At 33.3% G+C, this 22024-nt stretch overlaps 2 protein-coding genes across 3 annotated transcripts; one reads left to right on the top strand and one right to left on the bottom strand.

The window, feature by feature from the left end:
* The first annotated feature begins 16399 nt into the window (after positions 1-16399).
* On the top strand, positions 16400-19489 carry LOC107932114 (probable folate-biopterin transporter 9, chloroplastic). 2 transcript variants are annotated; one of them, XM_016864064.2, is made up of 2 exons: positions 16400-17259; positions 17792-19489. In XM_016864064.2, the coding sequence occupies exons 1-2, from the start codon at positions 16779-16781 to the stop codon at positions 18940-18942; spliced, it is 1632 nt and encodes a 543-aa protein (XP_016719553.1). In that variant the 5' UTR covers positions 16400-16778; the 3' UTR covers positions 18943-19489. The 2 variants fall into 2 exon arrangements, with proteins under 2 accessions (XP_016719553.1, XP_040944119.1); XM_041088185.1 differs by having other exon boundaries at positions 16406-17259; positions 17803-19489.
* LOC107932113 (pentatricopeptide repeat-containing protein At3g12770) lies at positions 17544-21854 on the bottom strand. The gene is made up of 2 exons (XM_016864063.2): positions 18910-21854; positions 17544-18817 (listed from the first exon to the last, which is right to left on the bottom strand). Exon 1 carries the CDS (start codon positions 21601-21603, stop codon positions 19690-19692), a length of 1914 nt encoding a protein of 637 aa, XP_016719552.1. The 5' UTR covers positions 21604-21854; the 3' UTR covers positions 17544-18817; positions 18910-19689.
* Between the last annotated feature and the right edge of the window lie 170 nt (positions 21855-22024).

The raw sequence follows: 22024 nt of genomic DNA, 5'->3' as shown, positions 1-22024 counted from the left end.
AAAAAAATTACCTGAAGACAAGTTATTTATCTCTAGACCAATATATTAAGAACTATTGTCAAGTGTTTGACCATTTGAAAGAACTTTAGTACAAAATAAAAAGAGCATGTGCATGATGATACATGAAGGAAGCTTACTTCAAACATTAAATAGGGAGTGGATTTAAATAAACATGCTATCAGTAACACTAGCAATGTACTAAAAATTAATGTAATTTAAAATATTAAAAATTTTGATAAAATTTTCTTCAATTTTTATTAAAATATATTTTAAAATACAATTCATATATAAAATTGATTGTATTATGTAACACCCCATGCCCGACCCGTCCGTTGAATTCGGGTATGAAGCGTTACAAATGGTCTGGGTTCACCTATTCTTAATTTTGCTAACTCAGCTGCTAATAAACAGTCTAAAAATAAAACAATCTAATAATAAAATAAAAAATAATAATTTTTAAAATTAAAGCCTTAAGCCACTAAATGCTTAATTTCTTAAATTTTTATATCTAATCTGATTGTTTATTTATAAGGAAACTCTTACATCTCTTATCATGGCTAACTATCCCATTACCTAGATTCTAAGGCATTATCAGGATACAACATAACAATTCCTGGGGTGAAGCCTCCAATGGTTACTTCTTTATATGTGCATGACTCTAAACATCCAACGATTCCTGATCTCAATACTGTCCAGCTGGGTCTCTCCTCTGAGTCCTCAATCAACCCCGCAAATCCTACAAACATTAGCTACACTACTGTAAGTTCAAATGAACTTAGTGAGTTTTTTCACGAGGTCACACATAGACAATTGAACCCTATCTCACGAGGGAAAAAAATGTAAACTAATCTATAAAGAATTTAACTCTCTACTTGCTCAAGGTGAGCGTTCCTTATCAGGGTGGCGAAATCCACCCGATCCTATGAGCTACTCGGCTCCTTATAGGACCTTCCATTTGTCGAACCCTCCACTTGACCGTAATCCAAATACCTCGCAATTTCAACAAATCCTATCTATACTTCGTGTCTTTCCTTCATTTGACACACACCGCATACAAGGTGTTCGTTGACCTCTAACCTATTTAGAGGTATACCTATTTTCCCATTCTATTCCTCTATATTAGCTTTCCCGACTTTCCTTCCAAGGGTTCTTAGGACATACCTTCCTTGGCAGACCTTTCCAGTCGAACCAGTCCTTAGTGAACTCCCCTTTTTTCCATACCATAGAAATATACATGTTTATTTAGGGTAGATTTGTTAATATTAATATTACATATTTAAATTTTAGAAATATCATCGAGCATTGTACTCAACATACAATTTGTTCTCTTTGTGTGCATGTTATATTAACTTGAGATTTTCGAGCATCGACCAAAGCATCCAAACATAATCCCTGTCTCAGTTATGTTCGTTTATTTCCAAATTTATTTATTTTTGACATGTACCTAATAGGCTAAGTTTTGTGGTAATTTGATGATGCTTTAATTTAATATTATATTTTATAGTAATATAATTATATATGTATAGATTTATATATAGGATGAATTTGTTATATGGTTGTTAAATGCATCTATATTTGAAAGATAAATTTACTTTAGTATGATTAATGAATGTATATAATTTTGATAAATATCACATAAATTGTATAAGATAACTGTGAATTGATCGTAGTTGCTTCAACAATGAATGTGACATGCTATAGCTCGAACCCGACGATCGGGTCAAGTTTAAGGTGTTACAGTTTTACTCATCATACTTGACTGCCATAACATCTTTCGTCTATGGTTTTACATCATATACCTTATACTTTGTACCATGTCGCCATGGCGCCTTTCATCTATGGTCTTACGCCATATACATTTTACCTTATACCATGCTGTCATGGCGACTTTCATCCATTGTCTTAAGCTACGTATCTCAAACCAGACTGCCATAATGTCTTTCATCTATGATATTACGTCATATACCATCGTCACGGTGTCGTCCTAAAGGACTAATCGATACCATCCTCGTGGTAAATACCTTTTCATAATACAAATTTCCCCAATTCTCCTCCCATTACCTCTTTTACACCACCTAACATTGATACTTGAACACCACAATGTTTGCCTAAGGCAATACCTAATAGGATCACTTCGCATTTCCTATATTAACTTCATCTATCCCGTTGAGGTTTTCCTACATTCATGCAATGCATGCACATATCATCATACTTCATGTTTATGCAACCTTGGCATACTCAGACAATATAAAATCATAACATCTATGGAGTTTTAGGAACTCACTTGAAGCTTCATTATTTGAAGCTTCATTATTTCAATAGTTTAGCCTTCTCGAATGCTAAATCTTCCACTCTCCTGGTAGTTAAGCATTACAACCAAAACCTACTAGTTAAACTTGTACTTTATCTTAAAAGCCTAAATTTTCATAGACAATTATGAAGATCCATAACTTTATTTCTTAACTTTTATGTACATAGAAAGGCTAAGAACCTTACCAGTTTGTTGGTTTCCCTACTCTTTCAGCTGAACCCTCATGAAGTCTACTCCATGCAAAACTTTTTGTGGTTATTCATTCTTCGAGCTATCGAAGAAGATGAAGTACAGGAGAAAATAAAATAGATTCGGGAAGGAAATCATCCCTCGAAGCCATTTCCTAACTATTTGTAGCCCTTTTTGCGCTAAAACCAACCTTAGGAGAACTATCTATCTCTAAATGTTATGTCTCTCACTAAGGAACCTGTTGGTTCCATTCTAACCAAACCAGTTTTGGTTATTAACCATGTCCAATTTAGTTTCCTGCTTTCCTATTTCTTCCAATAGAGGCTACCAACTTGTGGTTTCTTTCAATTTAGTCCCTTAATTGTTCAAAATTTCAGGTTTATTGGAAATAGAGTGTTACATATCTACTTGCATTTCCTTATTTATAGTTTTTTGGTCTCCTTTCAATATACATTTACTGGAATTTCTACTACCATATTTTTTTAATTATACTTTCTACGTATATTCCCCATATTCAATTATTGGTACTTACCTCTCTGTTAGCCAATCTAGGTACATGTATTAACGTACCGTATGTAATATCTTAACAATAATGAGGACTCAAGGGACTTAGCCAGATCGATCGCTATGCACATAAGGGTACTTCTTTCTAATCTTCTAGGTTAAAGGACCGACTAAACCTATGCTTTGATACCGTTAAACTTGTAACACCCTACGCCTAACCTGTCTGCCGGATCTGGGTATGAAATGTCACAAATGGTCTGGGTTTACCTACTTTTAATTTTACTAACTCAGCTGCTAATAAGCAGTTTAAAAATAAAACTATCTAATAAGAAAATTAAAAATAATAATTTTTACAACTAAAGCCTTAAGCCACTGAATGTCTAGTCTCTTAAATTTCTATTTCTAATCCGATTGTTTATTTACAAGGAAACTCTTACATCTCTTACCATGGCTAGCTATCTCATTACCTAGATTCTAGGGCGCTATCAGGATACAACATAACAATTCCTGGGGCAAAGCCTCCAATGGTTACTCCTTTCTATGTGCATGACTCTAAACATCCAGCGATTCCTGTTTTCAACACTATCTGGCTGGGTCCCTCCTCTGAGTCCTCAATTAACCCCTTAAATCCTACAAACATCAGCCACACTACTGTAAGTTCAAATGAACTAAGTGAGTTCTTACTACTGTAAGTTCAAATGAACTTAGTAAGTTCTTTAACTAGGTCACATATAAATAATCGAACCCTATCTCACGAAGGCAACAAATGTAAACAAATCTAAACAGAATTTAACTCACTGCTTGCTCAAGGTGAGTGTTCTTTATCAGGGTGGCGGATTCCACCTGATCCTATGAGTTACTCAGCTCACTATAGACCCTTCTATTTGTCGAACCCTACACTTGACCATAATCTAGATACCTCACCATATCAACGAATCCTATCCTTATTTCGTAGCTTTCCTTCCTTTCATACACACCGCATAAAAAGGTGTTTGTTGACCTTTAACCTACTTAGCTGTGTGCTTGTTTTCCCATACTATTCCTCTATATTATCTTTCTCACATTTCTTCTTAAGGGTTCTTAGGACATGCCTTCTATGGAGGACCTTCCCGGTCGAACTAGTCCTTAGTGGACTCCCCCTTTTCTATACCATAGTCCTGAATGACATCATTAATATTTTCGTATTATGCTGACACACAGCGGACCTCGCCACTCTCACAAACCCATCCTTGTTCCATCCCATTGACAACAGTGGTGGGATTACTTCCAGTAATCCACCTTATGCACAATACTAACCTAGGACCTCACTTGTCCCATGTGATGAGCAATTGACTTATCGTCCTGGCAGGTCATCATTCATAAGGCTATACGAGTTTGCTTCCCCTCTTACATTTTCATAATTAGGCCAGCTCTTGCATGACCTATCTTCTTCTAGTTCTTGTTGGGTCTTTGCCCATGCCTTGTCGACTTTCATATCTATCATTACCACTTTCCTTATTATTGGCTGATTTTTTGATGATCTCTTTGTCATACTTACGTTTTCTTTTAGCTCTTCTTCCACCTACGTTGTTTTTCATGCTTGACGCACAGGCTTATTCGCCGTGCTTGAGGTTATGGTGGACTTTTTATGTCTGTTTGCTAGTGGACTCCATGGGTTGTCGTAGCCGAGCTATGGTCTTACACCTTTCTCACCTCATTTCTCGCCTCCTAACAAATTTACCTCGTGTTTACTGTCCCAACAAACTTTATCTGTGTTTACTGTCCCAGCGTACTACTTGTTTTGTGTTATTGTCCCAACGGACTATCTCTATGGATGTCATAGAGTCTTTCATTCATGTTCTTACCTAGATCCGCCATCCTAGCATACTATCATATGATGCCATGGAGTCTTTCATCCATGGTCTTACTTATTATACATGACTGTCATAACATCTTTCATCTATGGTCTTACACTGTATAATTTAACCTTGTACCATACTGTCATGACTTCTCTCACCCATGGTATTACAGTATGTACCTCATACTAGACTGCCATAGTGTCTTTCATATATGGTCTTATGCCATATACCATCGTCATGGTGTCGTATCGAAGTACTAGTCGATACCGCCATCGCGATAAATGTTTTTTCATAATACAGATTTCCCGAATCCTCTTGCTATTATCTCCTTTACACCACCTAACCTTATATTCGAACACCATTGTGTTCCCTTCACAAGGCCCGGAGCTTTGCCCGTGGTGGTAACTAACATGTTCTCTCCACATTTCCCTTCCTAAATTTCTCTATTCCATAGAGGTTTTTCCCACAATCATACAATGCATGCACATATCATCATAATTCATGTTTATGCAAACATGACATATTTAGACAACATAGATCATAACAACAAGTTTGGAGTTTGGAACTCACTTGAAGCTTCATCGTTTCCACAGCTTAGCTTTCTCGAAAGCTAGATCTTCCATTCTCTTGGCAACTAAGCATTACAACAAAAAACCTACTGGTTAAACTTGTATTTCATTTTAAAAGTTTAAACTTTCATAACATGAAAAATCCTTAAGATAGTTCTGAAGATCCATAACTTCATTTTTAACTTTTACGTACACAAGAGGGCTAAGAACCTTACCATCTTACTGGTTTCCCTACTTTTCCATCTCCATCCTCATTAAGTCTACTCCATGCAGAACCTTCAATGGCCTAATCTTCTTCAAATTATTCGAAGAAGATAAAGAATGGAAGAAAATGAAATAGATTTAGGAAGGAATTCATCCTTGGGAAGTCATTTCCCAGTTATTTATAGCCCTTCTCGTGCTATTACCAACCTTATGAAAACCATCCATTGCTAATTATTATGTCTCCTATTAAGGAACCGACTGGTTCCATTTTAACCGAACTAGGTTTGGTTCTCAACCATGTCAAATTCAATTTCTAGTTTTCTTCTTTCTTTCAATAGAGGTCACCAACTTGTGATCTCTTTCAATTTAGTCCTCATTGTTTCAAGTTTCGGATCAATTGAAAACCAGGTGTTACCAATTGGATTTAAGTAGGAATATTCTTGAAATTAATAAAATATATTACGTTTTAAATATACAAAAAGTATAGGAACTAAGAGCAGAATTAAACCAAATCATAAAAATACTTAAAAACACAAATTTTTTTGTGTGTATTTTAGTAAGACATAAAAAAAAAAGGTTATACAATCAAATCTATGAGTGTGATGTAAGGAAAAAAAACAGTAGACGATACTTTAAATCCAAATAACGTAACTAAGATTCTAAGAATAAATGAACAATAAAATAAAATAAAATATTAATATCTAAATAACATATCAAATGGCATGCTTAGTTCCATTTGGAACAAATAATGAAGTAATATTATATATATAAATTTAAAGGAAAAATGAGCATATCATATCGTCATGCTTATATTTATTTTTATGAAAGTCAAATGAGTTGAATTATGTAAGAATATTAATATTATTATTTAATTAATTTAAATATTATAATTTAAGAGTAATATAATTCCAAGTCAACTTCTTGCAAATTCTTCAACATTGAAGTTGGAATCTCCAACTAAATAAATGTAATGTATTGAAAAATGAATATTTGATTCACATTTTTAAGTTTAGAATCTGTATACGCAAAAATGTCAACCATACAGATTCCATTTATCATCCATGGTTTTGAATCACATGAGCTAAGCTGGTTTTTTGCCACTTTGATTTCCATTTCATTTTTATACTTTGATAATGATAATAATAATAATAATAATGTTAGGAATTTTATCGCACGCATGAACGTGTAGAAATTACGTATTTAGAATATAGATGTGTGTTTAAAAGTAATATATAATAAATAAATATATGTATGGTTTGAAATTCATTAATCATAATAACACATGAGTTATGTACGATATTAAAATGAAAAATTAGATTAAATTGTGAGTAAAATGAAAATTAAACCTACAAATACATTAGGTTAAGAATACTAAATACAATACAATTATTTATCATGGTGTTGTCATTAATCGTGAGTTAGTGTCGAGTTGATTTATGAGACAAACTCAATTAACAACATTATCAGTATATACAATTGATGGGATAATAAAATATGCATAATACAATTAAAATGTGAATATTGTATTATATGGTCATGCTTATCAGTTTTATTTTTATGAAAGTCAAAATGATTTATGTGACAATATTAAAAAGATAGTTAACTATTTTAAGATTTCTTCAAGAATAATATAATTCTAAGTCAACTTCTCGCAAAATATACAACAAAATGTATATTCATCTTTTGATTCACATTTCTAAGTTTAAAATATTGAAAATTGTATACGCAAATAATGCCAACCACAGATTCCAGTTATCATCCTAATTGTAAATTTAACATATACATGAAATCCGATAATGTTTGGTATGACAGAAAATGATAAATTTTTTGAGAATTTAATTTGTTGGGAAGTGATTTCAATGTTTGGTATGTTGATTTCGTTTTTTTTTTGGAATCTAATTTTCCCATAAAAATAACAATATAATTCGCACGATAAAAAAAGAAAAAAGTGAAAGTTAAAAAGATATTAAAGACAAAATTAACCTTATTTTATTTTAATTTAGGGTATTAATATATTAAATGTAAAAAAGAAGAAGAAACTATTACCTCTTTTCTACTATCAACTCTCTTGTTAGTTGATCAAAAAAAAAAAAAACTCTCTTGTTATTTCAACCAATTCTTAAAAAGAGATTTTTTATTCTGATTTTATTTTCGATATGCATATTTAATCATCTACATAGTACATTGTTAACATATTATAATTATTTTTTTATTGTTTTCCTCTCTTTTCCCTTTCAGTATAATGATTCAAAATTTCAATTTCATTATAGTATTTATTCCAAAAACAAGTTATATATATATACATGGTTTTGTATATGCACTGTCATATTTATAAAAAATACATGCAAGACAAATTTGTAATAATTTTTTTAATTAAAATTATAAATTAAAATAATAATTTTAAAAATTATCAATTAAAATATTCTTAAATATTTAATCCAAAGATTTCTTACTAATAAAGTTTACTGTAAAGTATTAAATACATGAATATTATTTTTATTTAATAAGGGTCAATTTATAAATTACCATTACATCCCCAATAAAGTATTTTGTTAACTAGTAAGGTGATCAAGGGAGGAGGACAGTGGTTACATGGAGGAAGGTTGGGTGGAGGTTGAGAAGAGATCTTTTGTGGAAGATTCTGAGAGTTTTTGAAGGAGTGAGTGCGTGAGTGTGTGTGAGCTGTTTGCATGGCTTTTTATAATGGGTGACAAATCTAGACACGTGTCCTAAGGTCACTAACATGGAAGTTTGATTTAGCACTCTTGGTAGTGATGGTGATGTAATGTCCTAGGATAAGACATCTTAGAGCGACTAGTAATCAATTACTCTAGCTCTCCACGTGGTTCCTACATGGTCTTAGCGGAGACATCTTGTTTTGAAGTTTGCCAAGTTGAGGTTCACAAACTAGCTCTGGATTTCACAAATTAATTATGGGTCCACAGTGTCGTTGGATCCATTGGGAGACACGTGTCAAGCTCCTCTATGGGTATGCTGTGAGGTCCGTAAGGTTTGCTATTCAGGGTATAACAATTGCACCCTAGGCGAGGGAATGTTATAAAGTGATTTTTGCGATCTTGCTGGACATATTCATAGTAATATGTTGGAGATTTACATATTGGATAAAAATTATTTTGTGAAGGGATATTCTTGAACTTTTGAAATTTGAAATTTGAAACTTGAATTTTGAATTTTGAGTGATTGAAATTTGCAAGTGTGATGAACTTATGGCAGGAAAAATTTTGTATGTATATTTAATGATGACATTTATAGAAATGCGCGATATGTGGCGGTGTATTTATTGGGTTCCTAATGAAACTGTCGTCACTATTACTGTTTACATACACCTGTTGGGATCTGATTGAGGCGTCTTTTTGTGTATAAGTAACAATGTGCGCGTGATAACATACTTAATAAGTTTTGAAATAGTTGAAAGGTCTCGTTTTAACTTATAAGTAGGCATAAGAGTTTGGGATTTTATCATAATATATTTATACTTTTCTAATTTCTATAGTTTGCCTCTTCTATCATTGTTCCTATAGCTGATATAACTTCCTTTCTCGTCTATTTATCTAGTACAATTGTTATTTATAGGTCTGTATCGTCTCTATTTTCTCTATACTATTCTTAATTTTATTTTACCCTAATTCAAACATGGCTCCAAGATCGATTAGTGTTTCAATTGAGAGTGAAGAGTTTGTATATTCTACATCATTAGAGGAGATACGAAAATTGTTATCATGTAGGGGGATTACTTGTTTTAATAATTTCAAGTACAAATTTGAGATTAAGGAGGGGAAACACCGACTGAGTGAGATGGAAAACCATAAGAAGGAGAATAGTTGGTTTCTACTACCTCTATATGTATTTGAAATAGGTTTTCACTTATCTCTACATCCATTTTTTGTCGAAATGTTGAATTCCTATAGATTGGCCCTTGGGCAGTTGATAGGTTCTTCTTAGTGGATCTTGATAGTGTATTTTTGTATTGTCACTTACATGGAGATGAAGCCTTTGTAAACATTTTCAATGGATATATAGAGTAACCTCTGTTAGTGAGACAAATCAAAAGGGATTCATGATGTTTACTACTCAAAGGGAAAAGAAAGCCATCATTGATGATACTGCTAGTAATTTGTGTTTGATGAGGGACAAATACATCAAGATTGAACAAATTTGTGGCGGAACTTTCCTTTCCCTTTAGCTTGGGTGAGACCTTCAACTAAAAGGAGTACTTGGGATCCTCGTTCATTGAGCGAAGTAGAGGAAGCTCAGTTGAAATGGTTGCAAACAAGTTTGCCTATAAGATACGAGCAAGTTCATAACTTGAGAAATGTGAGACAATTTTGTTTGATGGAAAATAGCATTAAAATGTTTGATGATGCAGACTTCAATACTCTTAACGAAAATCAACTTGCTGGGGTGAAGCCATGCATTGAAGCTTGGCCATATGGGGATGAAAATGTAATGACAAAGATTCTTTTGGGGTTATTCGAAGAGCCTAAGGATTGAATGTCTTCATATGCTCTTTGTCTCGAGCGAAAATGGGACAATAGAAGTAATAAAGGAGAAAGTAGTGGTACTTCTACGAAAGTTTATAAGGCTCCAATGGCTGCAAAAGTTACAGAATAAGTCAAAAGTTGTGAAGGTTTCTGAGAACGTTGAAGTAGTTAGAATTATTGACATTACTAAAGATCTTTTTGAAGAAAGTGAGGGACCTAGTTTCCTTGGAAAAAATTCTAAAATGTATCATCTTGTATTAGCACCATTTTCAACTCAAGGGGTTTAAAGGATATTACATTTCTCCCTCCCTTAAAAGAAATATTGTCCTCGAAATTTATATAACTCGAATAACTGTAGATATTTATCTCTCCCACATTATGATATCTCCAGAACACTTTTACTAAAGAAATTTCCTTATTTCTCAATTCATTTACTTTTTAAGTTAGGATTCGAACTAGTTCTTCCTCAATAGCCAATCTGATAAAATTTCAATAACTTCCAGTGAAATCACATGTAATGAATCATATCAGTATATTCTCAACATTGACACATGAAAGTTATTACAGGTATTATAAAGCTTAATCTCGTTTTCCTTTCTTTCCAAATGGACGATTCTCTTTTTCCTCAGGGTGTTTTCAAAAGTATTTTCTCTTTCAAAGTTACTTATCCTTCTATTCCTGATCATTTAAATATTTTCAAATTTTCATTTAATAGTTCTCACTTGCTTTATCAAAATTTTCCAATGCTTGTACGACTTTAAACTTCATTAATCGCAATATTTTTCTTTTTTACTCTTTTTTATGTAGCCATCTTAGAACTAATTCAATTTTTTTAATTATAAGCTCTCTTTCTCTTATTTATTCTTTTTCCTCGACAACATATTATCATTATTTCACTTTCAAATTCTTTATCTTCACTTGTAACTAAATTACTTACATTATTTTTAGTTATTCCTTTGAACAATTTTTTTTTGTCTTTTCTTTTATAAAAGAAAACATCGATCGACCAAAGATACCTAAGCTCATAATATATTAAAGAACCTTTGGGTTGCTACAGTTATCCTCTAGAATCCATTGGCCCAGTAGCTGCCAATAAACTCGTTTAGGTAACTTATCGTAGTTTGCCTCTTTCACATTATAGTTTTTTTTAGCTTCCAACTTTCACTTCAATTGTTTCCTTTACCACTTAAGAATTCACTAACTTCAAACATTTCCAATCTTCTAGATTTATTATGTTCTCGATTTCTTCATTTAAGAACTTTTCTTTTCTCTTATTTTCTTATTAATGTTGAATATTAACTTGACTAATATATTTATTTCTTTTTATACCTCTCTCTTCAAAACTCATTCTCTAATTTTTATAATTGAATCAACATACTATTCTATTATGTTTCTTATACTTCTACTATTGTAAAATATTCGAATGATGTGCAAGTGTATACAATCGTCAACAAGTAATAAAGTAGTAAGTAAAAAATATTGTATCCACAAGGACTGCATAGGCGAAAATTGTGAAATTTATTACTTGACAAGTTGGTGATTAAAAATAATTAAAAGTGATTTTAGTTGACTAATTAACCTAAATAAATTACCGAGTATGATAAAAATAAATGAAAATGTAAACACAAAATAATAAGCAACAATTTACAAGTTTTAATTACTATGATATGAATAAGTTAGATTAATTGCGTTCTTTAACTTAGAACTATTAAAACAATGTTAATGAAGTTACGGAAGAAAACCATGGCAATTAAGCTATTTATTAACCCAATATGAATAAGTTATGAAGCCATCCCATTTAATTATTAAATTTCTCTAGCATTTTTCTATATTCAATCAACTTTACAATTTCATAAGCAAACATCATAAAAAAGTTATGCAAGGTAACAATATTATTTAATATTATTACTAATTCAATCATTAAATGATCAAACATGCACCATTCAAATATTGTGTCAATTAATTGCAATCTTGTTTGGATTAAATAAATAATTCAATTGCTTCCCTACATTTACAATGCATGAGTAGCATGTCCATGTTTTTATTTGAATGAATAAGCAACCAATGCACATAACATCATTAACAGAATAATAACAATCTAAGATAAGAGAATGAAATCAATCTAACATCAACAAATTTAAGCCAGTTTAATTAAATTGAAAGCATGAAAATATTTAGCAATCATGTTCACCAATTTAGAACAAAATAAAAAGATTAAAGGGAAAGAAACTAGAAGACAAATCCGGTGTTTCTCCGTAGCACAATTTGTGTTTCCTTTCTTCCTTCCTTTTATTTTGCTCGTTTCCATAATTGCTCCTTAAGGTGCCGAAATTTTCTACTCAAAAGTACTTCTGAAATGCTCCTCTCAAACTCTTGTGTTACTCTCTCAAATGGGAAGTGAAAGAATGGGAAATGGGAGAAGAGATGATGAGTGATGGATAAGTGAAATGAGTGAATAGCTAAACCCTATTTTTACTTGTTGAGGCAATATATTTTTAGCAAATGGAAGTCTTGAATTTCTCTGACCATGTGGCCAACCCTTGCTTTAAGGAAAATGAGTGGACTGCTTTGAAATAAGTTGAATGAGTTGTTTACTTCATGCTTAATTTAAGGGATAGAAAGCTTGAATTGTGGAGGGAAGGTGGATGGTTACTTGAGGGATTTTATTTGCTTATTTTTCATGTTTACCAAGTCTTTTGATGATGGTTTGGGCACCTTTATAGATGGTTGGGCCTTTTCCACCCTAGTGGACGATTTGAGCTTCTTCCTCCTTAGCAGACTATCCATTTTTGCTAACCCAATTCTTGAGTTGGGTAAAAAATGTTGTCAAAGTCCAATAAGCCTATTTGGGGAGTCCAAAGGTGACAATACATCAGCCTATTTCTGTATGGCTTATGCCATAAAAATGCTATAGCATTGAACATCAATAAGTGAGCTTCAAGACTGCCTTTCCTTCCAGTGTACCAACCATCTTCGAAACTGCAAAAGTTATGTGTTTCAACATATAAAATGATCAAAATAACAAATTTATCTTAGTATCATCCAAAAAGACAAGACTATAACAAAAACTCCAAAATTTTTTATCAACCACTTAAAATTTGCATGAATTATTAGTCTAGAAGAGTTGAAGATAACTCTATATTCTAGAGTTATCATCTACCATCTCTTCTATTTTCAAAATACTAACATTACAATATGTCAAAATTTTCATTCGTAGGCTCAAATTTTCTAAATTTTCATTCATATATGTATGGCTCTATGTACTTATTCTCTTTTACATTCTCTGGTCTCTAACTTGTACCTTGTCTTAACTTTTACTCACTTGAATCTATTTCTGCATTTTCTTCTATTTCAAATTCTATATCTTCATCAGGAAAATTCTCTATATTCAATTTCAAATTCTTTTCAAATTCATATCCTGCAATTCAATTCAAAAATTCTTCAGGGTCTTCTTCATCTTCCACCTTTATAATGGGTATAGAATCTATAAATTTCCTCAATAATTTCCTAATAAGTAATTTATCCATCAATGGTGTGTCAAAAGTATTTTGCTTCCTAAATAGTTTTCGCGAACCTACACTTAGTCTTGCCATTTTCTTTGCTCCATAAAAGATCATGTACTTCACATAACGTATAACTAAATTCCAATAGGTTTGCGGTATCAATGTGTTCCAAAGTTGATCCAAAATCATTTGTTGTTCATGTTCTACTAATGTCCCTTTGAAGGTCAAGTATTGTACTGTATTCTTTCTAATAAGTTCTGTAACATCCCAAAAATCGGGTTAGAAGAAATTGAGTTTTGAAACCAAGAGTGACCATCCCTTGATTTGAGTTTAGACTTTGGAAATTTTTTATAAGTAAATTGGTTTGGTTTAGTGGTTAAGTGTTCTAGTTATGTGTGTGAGGTTCTAGGTTCAAATCTTATTTCTTGAAATTTTGCTAATCTTTGGACATGTGGATTATAAGTTAAATTTAGTCAATTGATGACAAGAATGAGCCTGCTAGTTAATGGTTAAGCTTTTATGTACCTTGTGTTCAAGTCCTTATGAAAGCAATAGGGAATGTTTTATTTTTGAATTCCTTAACCTCCTGAGGGGGATGACATTTGTTTTGTTTTTCTTTTTTACTTTCCATTTTTGTTGCTACCATTCATCTGTTCTTTCTTTATTTTCTTCGTTTTGATTATTCTCTTCAAACTACCTTCCTTTTTGCTATGTTATGCCAAATTGATCCTGTACGGGGTCGAACTTCTCCTTTCTAGTTCAATTCGTTTTCGGTAAGTTCGATTTAAAGTTTGTGTCGAAAGTTCTTCAACATAACTTCAGCCTCGGACGCTAATCTTAATATTTTGAGTGCGAATACGTTGTCTGGTTTGTCTTTGTAATGTCGTTATAGAGACACGAATTCATCCTTATTGCTTCTGCGTCGAATCTGTATCAAGCTCATTTCTTAAATTTATTTTTAAAAATTTGATTTAATCCATGTTATTTTTAAAGTAAGTGGCCTCAAAAGAGTAGCTTTCAAAAGTAATTGACTACAAGTCCAATTTAATAGATAATAGGAGAACTAAACCTAATAAAGTTGGCATTTAATTGAGGTGTTATGCCGAATGCAGAGAGAGAGAGTATAAATTAAAAAAATAGATGCTTTTGTCTTTGCCTTATTACTCGTTTTAACAAAATACAAAGAAGGACAATTATAGTAACTATTATTTATCTGATATTTAATTTTGCATTAACCATTTCAAAAACCCACTTTAAAAAAGTTGAAGTTTTATCTTAATTTTGGGCTTTGCTTAAACCATCGGGAGCCATACACTTTTATTATTCTAAGATCCGACTTCCCCTTGCTTTTTTCTATTTTATTATAGACTTTTACCTTATTTTCATAAATAATGTTAGGTATATTCGCGAAGGAACCTAATCATATATATGGCGTGAGATATATGACCCCAACAGAAATGAAGAGAAAATCCAAAAGCAAAACAGTAGTCACAAGAATGTTTTTATTTATGGTGTTCGTCGTAATCGATCCGTTATTCGGTTGAGACTAATCCAATCCATTTTATTTTAGTAAATCATATAGTTCGTCTGTATGGGTACACGCCTAATGGGTTGCACCACCATGCAGGCGAACTCATATTGAGGAAACACGTATTGACCCTAAAATAAGATACGTGTTAGTATGCATGAGAACTTATTTAATTCTAGTACATCAAAACAAGAGACTGTGCTTTATAAATAGGGAAATTGACCTTTTGAGACACTCAACATTTCAAAATAATTTATAACTGCAAATATAATCATAAATATAGTACAAGTAATAAATAATTCATGTATGATCAATTAAAATTAGAATAAATTTAATACTATACACAATAAATTAAAAATTACAATATATTCGAATTTAAATTAAAGTAGATTTGAAATTAAACTCAAAATAATTTAAGATAGAACCCACATATTACATTTATATATAATAAGACTCGAATTTAAATACTCAAAATAATCAAAACTTCAGCCTATGCGAAGATTGCCGAAACTTGATTAACATAGTATCTAATAAATTTATATCTATTTTGTATTGGTTCACTATAAATATAAATTAATAAAACATATATTTTAGTTAACATCAATTTTGAGTTTGATTTTTATAATATATATTTTTTTTTACATTCGCTTATGTACCATGTGCATTTTTTGTACGATCAAAGTATTTTTTATGTTCGTTTTACGATTTATGAAAATTAATCTTTTTGAAGTTTATAGTTATCCCTTTCAACAATTTCATATTGCATAATATAAAACTAAAACGGGTTAATTGCACCAACTTCACAAACTATGATTTATATTTTAAATTTATTTTCAAATTTTAAAATATTTGAATTGAGTCTTCAAAATATTAATATCATTTCATTCAATTTATTTTATCATGAAACTATTATGCTAGCTTGAATCTGGCGTGAAAACTAATAAAAAACGTGAATCACATTTTAAACATATGTATACTTATTTGACATGTAATACATAAACTTTAATGACATTATCATTTTTCTAATTCCGCAAACTTAACTATCCATGGAACATATGCACACTTATAAAGATTGATTAACATATTCTAAATATGCTTTATGCCATACTTTAAGGATCTAATAAAAATATTTTAAAATTTGAGAACAATTGAAACCAACGGTTCATAGGAATCTCCAAACAAAAATGGTAGATGTGTTGACATACCATTGATTGATTAGGTCAGCATTTTCATAAGGATTTTGATTTGACCCCATGAATCCAAGATTGATGATCCTATAAAAGGCAAAATCCCATTGGGACCCCTCCAAAAATCCCTCCTGGAAACCAACAAACAAGAAATCAAGTTAAACAAAATGCTGGAAACGTCTCCATTTCTCTCCTTGATTCTCTCAAGTATTCCACCAAGTAATGTTTAATGTTTAATGTATATATAATATTATATATTATAAACCCTTGTCTAGAACTTTCTTTCTCTTCAAACACTCTAGGATTTATATCCTTTTCTTCTTCTCAGAGCAACATATCTTCAACTTGTTGGAATGTGGGATTTATAGTATACTTTTTTTTTCCTGTTGAGGTTCCATTTGTTTGCAATCTTTGGGCAAAGCCGTACCAAAAACCCAAAAACTATGATTTACCCAGTGATTTCCACTAAAAACCCAATATTTTTAACCGGTTCAAAGATCCCAAGAAACCAGGAGAGATGCTCAAAGTTATCAAGCTTTCAGTCAAGATCAATATTCAGGTCTTTCCACCATCAAAATCCTGGTATAAAACCCAAGACCCAATTTTTAAACCCTGTTATAGGAACCAACCTTGGTGAGGTTTCTGTCAGGAAGGGCAAAAAAAAGAAGGAAAGTTTATGGCAACAAGGCGTTCAAGAAATGTTGGGTTTGTGTGGGTTGGGATATTGGGTTCAGGGTTTTAGGTGTTTCCCATGGTTGGCTTTGAATTTCCACATGGCTTATAACCTTAACTTAAACCCTTCAACATTGCAGCTTGTGCAGAACTCTGGCAACCTACCCATGGTAGCGAAGCCTCTGTTTGGAATTCTCTCAGATGCTCTCTATATTGGGGGTGCTCATAGGATACCTTATATTTGCATTGGAGGTCAGTTAATATGCTCTTCTCTTTCTTTTTGACTCAATTTGAAATGTTTATGCTTGTTGTGATATTGTGTTTCCATTAATGCAAACTTTGGTGCTTGTCATGGTCTTGAATGGATTTGCAGATTAACTGTTGGTATTTTGTTCTTTTATTCCTTCCTTTGTCTTGTTTCAAGTTCTTACCACTTTTTCTTTATATTTTTCCATTACTATGCATTTGATTCTGTTTTTTTGTTCTATTTCCTTATATTCCAAACATTCATTTCCATATTCCATTGCAGTAGGCAATAAAACTCAAAAAAGTAGTATTACCATTTCATATACCTAGGTCAGATTCTATCCATTACATTTCAATGCACTCTTCATCATCGTTTACATATTCGGGATTCATCCATGAAATGCAGAAGTCATACTTGAAAGCAATGATTATACATTAGATAACTAACTGCTTGAGCATTCTAACATCTTAAATTCGAGAAGTTTTCAGTTAGTTGATTGAAAAACCGATCAAACCTTACTAAGAATCCAACTTTCAGTACTTCTGCAGGTCCTGTCTTGGGGTCAATTGGCTTTGTTTCCAGTTGCAGGGCAAGCGCTTCCTGCTCTCATGGCATGTGTTCTTCTCAGTAATACAGGAGCAGCTGTTACAGAAGTCGCAAAGGATGCTCTTATTACAGAGTATGGCCAGAAACACCGAATTACTGGACTCCAGTCTTATGCCTTCATGGCTTTAGCTGCTGGCGGGATCCTGGGGAACTTACTAGGTGGATATTTCTTAGTCAGATTACCACCCAGGATGATGTTCCTCATTTTTTCGGTTCTATTATCTATTCAGCTTCTAGTTTCTTTATCTGCCAGTGAAGAATGTCTTGGCTTAGCTCGATCTTTGGGTCCCGTTCCAACTGGACAGTCAGTTTCAGAAAATATCAGAAAGCAGCTATCTGATCTTATGATTGCCATCAGTGAAGACAGCATATTCCGACCTTTAACTTGGATTGTAGCTTCCATTGCTATGGTTCCTATTCTGTCAGGCTCAATCTTTTGTTATCAAACTCAATGTCTGCATCTTAATCCTTCAGTTATTGGAATGTCGAGAGTGATTGGCCAGTTGATACTTCTTTCTTTGACTGTGCTTTATAACCATTATTGGAAACAAATTCCCATGAGGAAGTTGATCGGTGTTGTACAGATTTTGTACGCATCTTCCCTTCTTCTTGACCTTGCTTTGGTAAGAGAGATCAATCTTAGTATTGGAATTCCTAATGAAGTGTTTGCCCTTTGTTTTTCGGGTTTAGCAGAAACTCTTGCACAATTTAAGATCCTTCCTTTCTCGGTGCTACTTGCAACTTTGTGTCCTCGGGGTTGCGAAGGATCCCTTACTTCTTTCTTGGCATCAGCATTGTGCCTATCATCGATTTTTAGTGGATTTTGGGGAGTTGGGTTGGCTGCTATGCTTGGAATAAGATCCAATGATTACTCCAACTTGCCTGTAGGAATTTTGATACAGTTCCTTGCAGCACTATTGCCTTTAGGATGGATTCATCATGTTCCTATGTCTCAACCTGTTGAGAAGAAAAGAAAGAAAGGTATGAGTAAAAGAAACCGAAAAACCAGAAGGATTGGAAGAGTTGTGGTTGGTTCAGTTTTTGCTTACCGCCGAGAAAGAGAATCTGATGCACAGAAGTAGAGAAGCTATTCAACTTGGCTGTGACTTGTGAGAACTTCTTATGAACATATGAGCTGAAAAATGAAAAATGCCAGATAGTTGAAGTCCCATATTTTATTGAATTGATGCCACCTTCTGTGAATCAGTTCTATCTCAAGTTCCCTTTCGGTGTCAGGCTGCCATCATTGAGCGGGGGTCATCAGCACTATGAACCCAGTAGTTTTTTGACATACAATTAGCTCTTTTGCTTTTGACCATTGCATTTACTTATTCTCTCCAAGATTTACTATTCCATAATCAGTTATGCATTACCAAGTTCAGATATCTGGAAACCCCGTATCAAAGAGAGGTGATGAAAGTGGTGTGAGTGCAATCAGATTATATGTATTGTCTTGGAGGTTAAGGTGTACACATCGGATTAGGTTCACCACAGATTTGGCATGAACTTGTAAAAGCAACTGCATCCTGTGCAGATGAAATGAATTTGTAACAGAGTTTTGAATGGTTTATGTTGTTTGCACTGTAAGAAAGAGCCTAGTTTGAGAAAAATGAGTATAAGCTTCTCTTACTTTTGATTGTTTTAAGGACATCGTCTACCATCCTATAAGATTACCCTCCAGTGGGAACGAAACTTATGCAGAGTAGCAATAGAAAATGGATGATAAATATCAACACTGTAGAACAATATGCCATATAACCAACCTGAAACAGTTAGTTTTCTTATAACTCATTTGTGATGGCTCCACCGGCCAGTGTTCTCTTCGATTATTAACTAGTGATCGGTATCAACTCTTCAGAATCAATAGGGTAACCAGCTCCCTTCATTATAAGGATGAGGCCATCAAGTATCTCATAAATCAAAGTGGAATGAGGATGTGCCTTATCAGCCACATAAAAGCAATGAGTCTTGCCATTGATGTTAATCCAGCTACACCCAGGTGCCTTCTTCAAACCCTTTTCCTTCATCATTTTCCTCAATCCTGCCACAGCATCCCATCTTTTAGAAGAAGCATGTAAATTCGAAAGTGAGACATAATTCGAAGGGTTTTTGGGTTCTAAATGAATGAGAAACCTATGAGCAAGTTCTTGCATCTCAATATTCCCATGCATTACAGAAGCATTAACAAGAGCACCCCAAACACTAGGCCCAGGTTCAACAGGCATGGTTCGGATAAAATCTAATGCTTGATCAAGCTGTCCGGATCGACCGAGCATGTCGACAACACAAGCACATATCTCAACCGTTGGTTTAATCCCATATTCATTTTTTATTGTGTTATAAAGACTAAGACCTTCATTTACCAACCCCGACCTACAGCAAGCAGAAAGCACCCCTACCACCGTTATCATATCTGGTTTATTCCCAAGCAAAAGCATCTGGTTATAAAGACTTATGGCTTCTTCACCCTTTCCATGTAATCCATATCCAAAGATCATTGAACTCCAAGATATAGCATCTTTACCGAACGAACCTCCATCGAAAACTTGTCTAGCACTATTCAAGCTCCCACATTTAGAATACATATCAATCAATGCATTACGCAAAGCTACATCACAGGTCAGTTCTTTTCTAGTTGCATAACCATGAATCTGTTTCCCAGCCCTTAAACCAGCATAAGAGCCACAAGCAGGGAGAACACTCACTAGAGACACTTTATTGGGTTCTATTCCATCTTTCAACTGCATTTCCTGAAAAAGAACCAATGCTTCCTCAAAATCTCCATTTTCAATGTAACCATTGATCATTGCAGTCCAAGCATAAACATTTCTAGACCCCATTCTATCAAAAACATTTCTACCCGTTGAAACTTTACCGCTTTTTGAATACATATCGATCAGACAACAACCTAAATGAACATCTGAACCAAAACACGAATCCAATTCATTCTTCAGAGTATAACAATGGAGTTCCCTCCCATAATTACATCCCCACGTACACCCACCACTACTCAAAGGCAAAAGACTCGAAACTGTGAATCCATCGAGTTGCATGCCATGAAATTGCATGCTTTTAACAACTTCCCACAAATCCTTCACCGATCTCCAATCCCCTGAATTTGAATACCCCGAAATCAACGCATTCCAAGACCCCACATTCCTTTCACGCATTTCGTCGAACACTTTCTTCATCGCCTCAAACTCTCCACATTTCCCGTACATTGAAATCAAAGAATTGGAAACAACGATATCCACCACAAATCCAGTTTTTACACTTTGACAATGAACCAATTTCCCCACTACCAAGTCCCTGATTTCGCCAGCAACTTTCGAAATCGTTGCCAACGTAAAATCATCAGGCTTTACATTAAGACAATCCATTTTACAGAACAAATCAAAAGCTTCAGCATACGAGTAACTTTTTAGATACCCATTGATCATTGAGTTCCAAAGATAAACATTCTTGTCTTGAACCGAATCAAAAACGGCTTTTGACTGAGTTAGGTGCCCAAAAAGGGCGTATAAAGAGAGGAGCTTTGAGGCTAAAAACGGGTTCTGAGTGAACCCAAGTAAGAAGACTCGAGCGTGGGCTTGCTTGGTGAATTGGAGACATTGATGGGTAGAGGAGAGATCAAGGAAATGGAGGAGATTGAAAGGCGAGTCGAAGACAGAGGCAGATGTGTGATAACGGCTGGCTTTCAAAGCGAATAGTAGGTAGCGGGTAAGGGGGAAGCAGAAGGTCATTCGGATTTGAAATTTGGCGGTGATAATAATGATGAACGATGTTTCATCGGATTGAAAACCAGCTATTCAAATCTGAAGATATTTAATATGTTCATGAGGGGTATACATACATTCATGGTAAACTCGTGTTGCCTGCAGAAATTATAAAATTCATAAACTTGGTTAAACTAGTTAAATGTTACTAAATCACCAGTAAATTTTACGTTTTAGTAATTTAATTTGAAAAAAAAAATAAAAAAATAGTTACTAAATTATTTGAAAGTTTTTATTTAAGTTATCCGGCTATTAAAAATTATGTTGTATAGTTTTTTTGTTTGCATCGCCTGCACCAATCAAAAAATTTTTTTTCTCTTTTCTTTTATGGTTTAGTTTTCTTTTTCATGAAACAACTTTAAATGTCATGAATCTATTAACTAAAATC

Source organism: Gossypium hirsutum, chromosome D02, assembly GCF_007990345.1.
Source record: "Gossypium hirsutum isolate 1008001.06 chromosome D02, Gossypium_hirsutum_v2.1, whole genome shotgun sequence".
Taxonomy (NCBI): Eukaryota; Viridiplantae; Streptophyta; class Magnoliopsida; order Malvales; family Malvaceae; genus Gossypium; species Gossypium hirsutum.
Note: the sequence above shows the minus strand (reverse complement) of the source record. Positions and strands in the feature narration are given on the sequence as shown.

Coding starts and splice junctions, on each gene's coding strand:
- LOC107932114 (XM_016864064.2), top strand. CDS start 16,779: ATGATTTACCCAGTGATTTCCACTAAAAACCCAATATTTTTAACCGGT. Junction 17,260..17,791: donor ACCTTATATTTGCATTGGAG/GTCAGTTAATAT, acceptor TCCAACTTTCAG/TACTTCTGCAGGTCCTGTCT.
- LOC107932113 (XM_016864063.2), bottom strand. CDS start 21,603: ATGACCTTCTGCTTCCCCCTTACCCGCTACCTACTATTCGCTTTGAAA.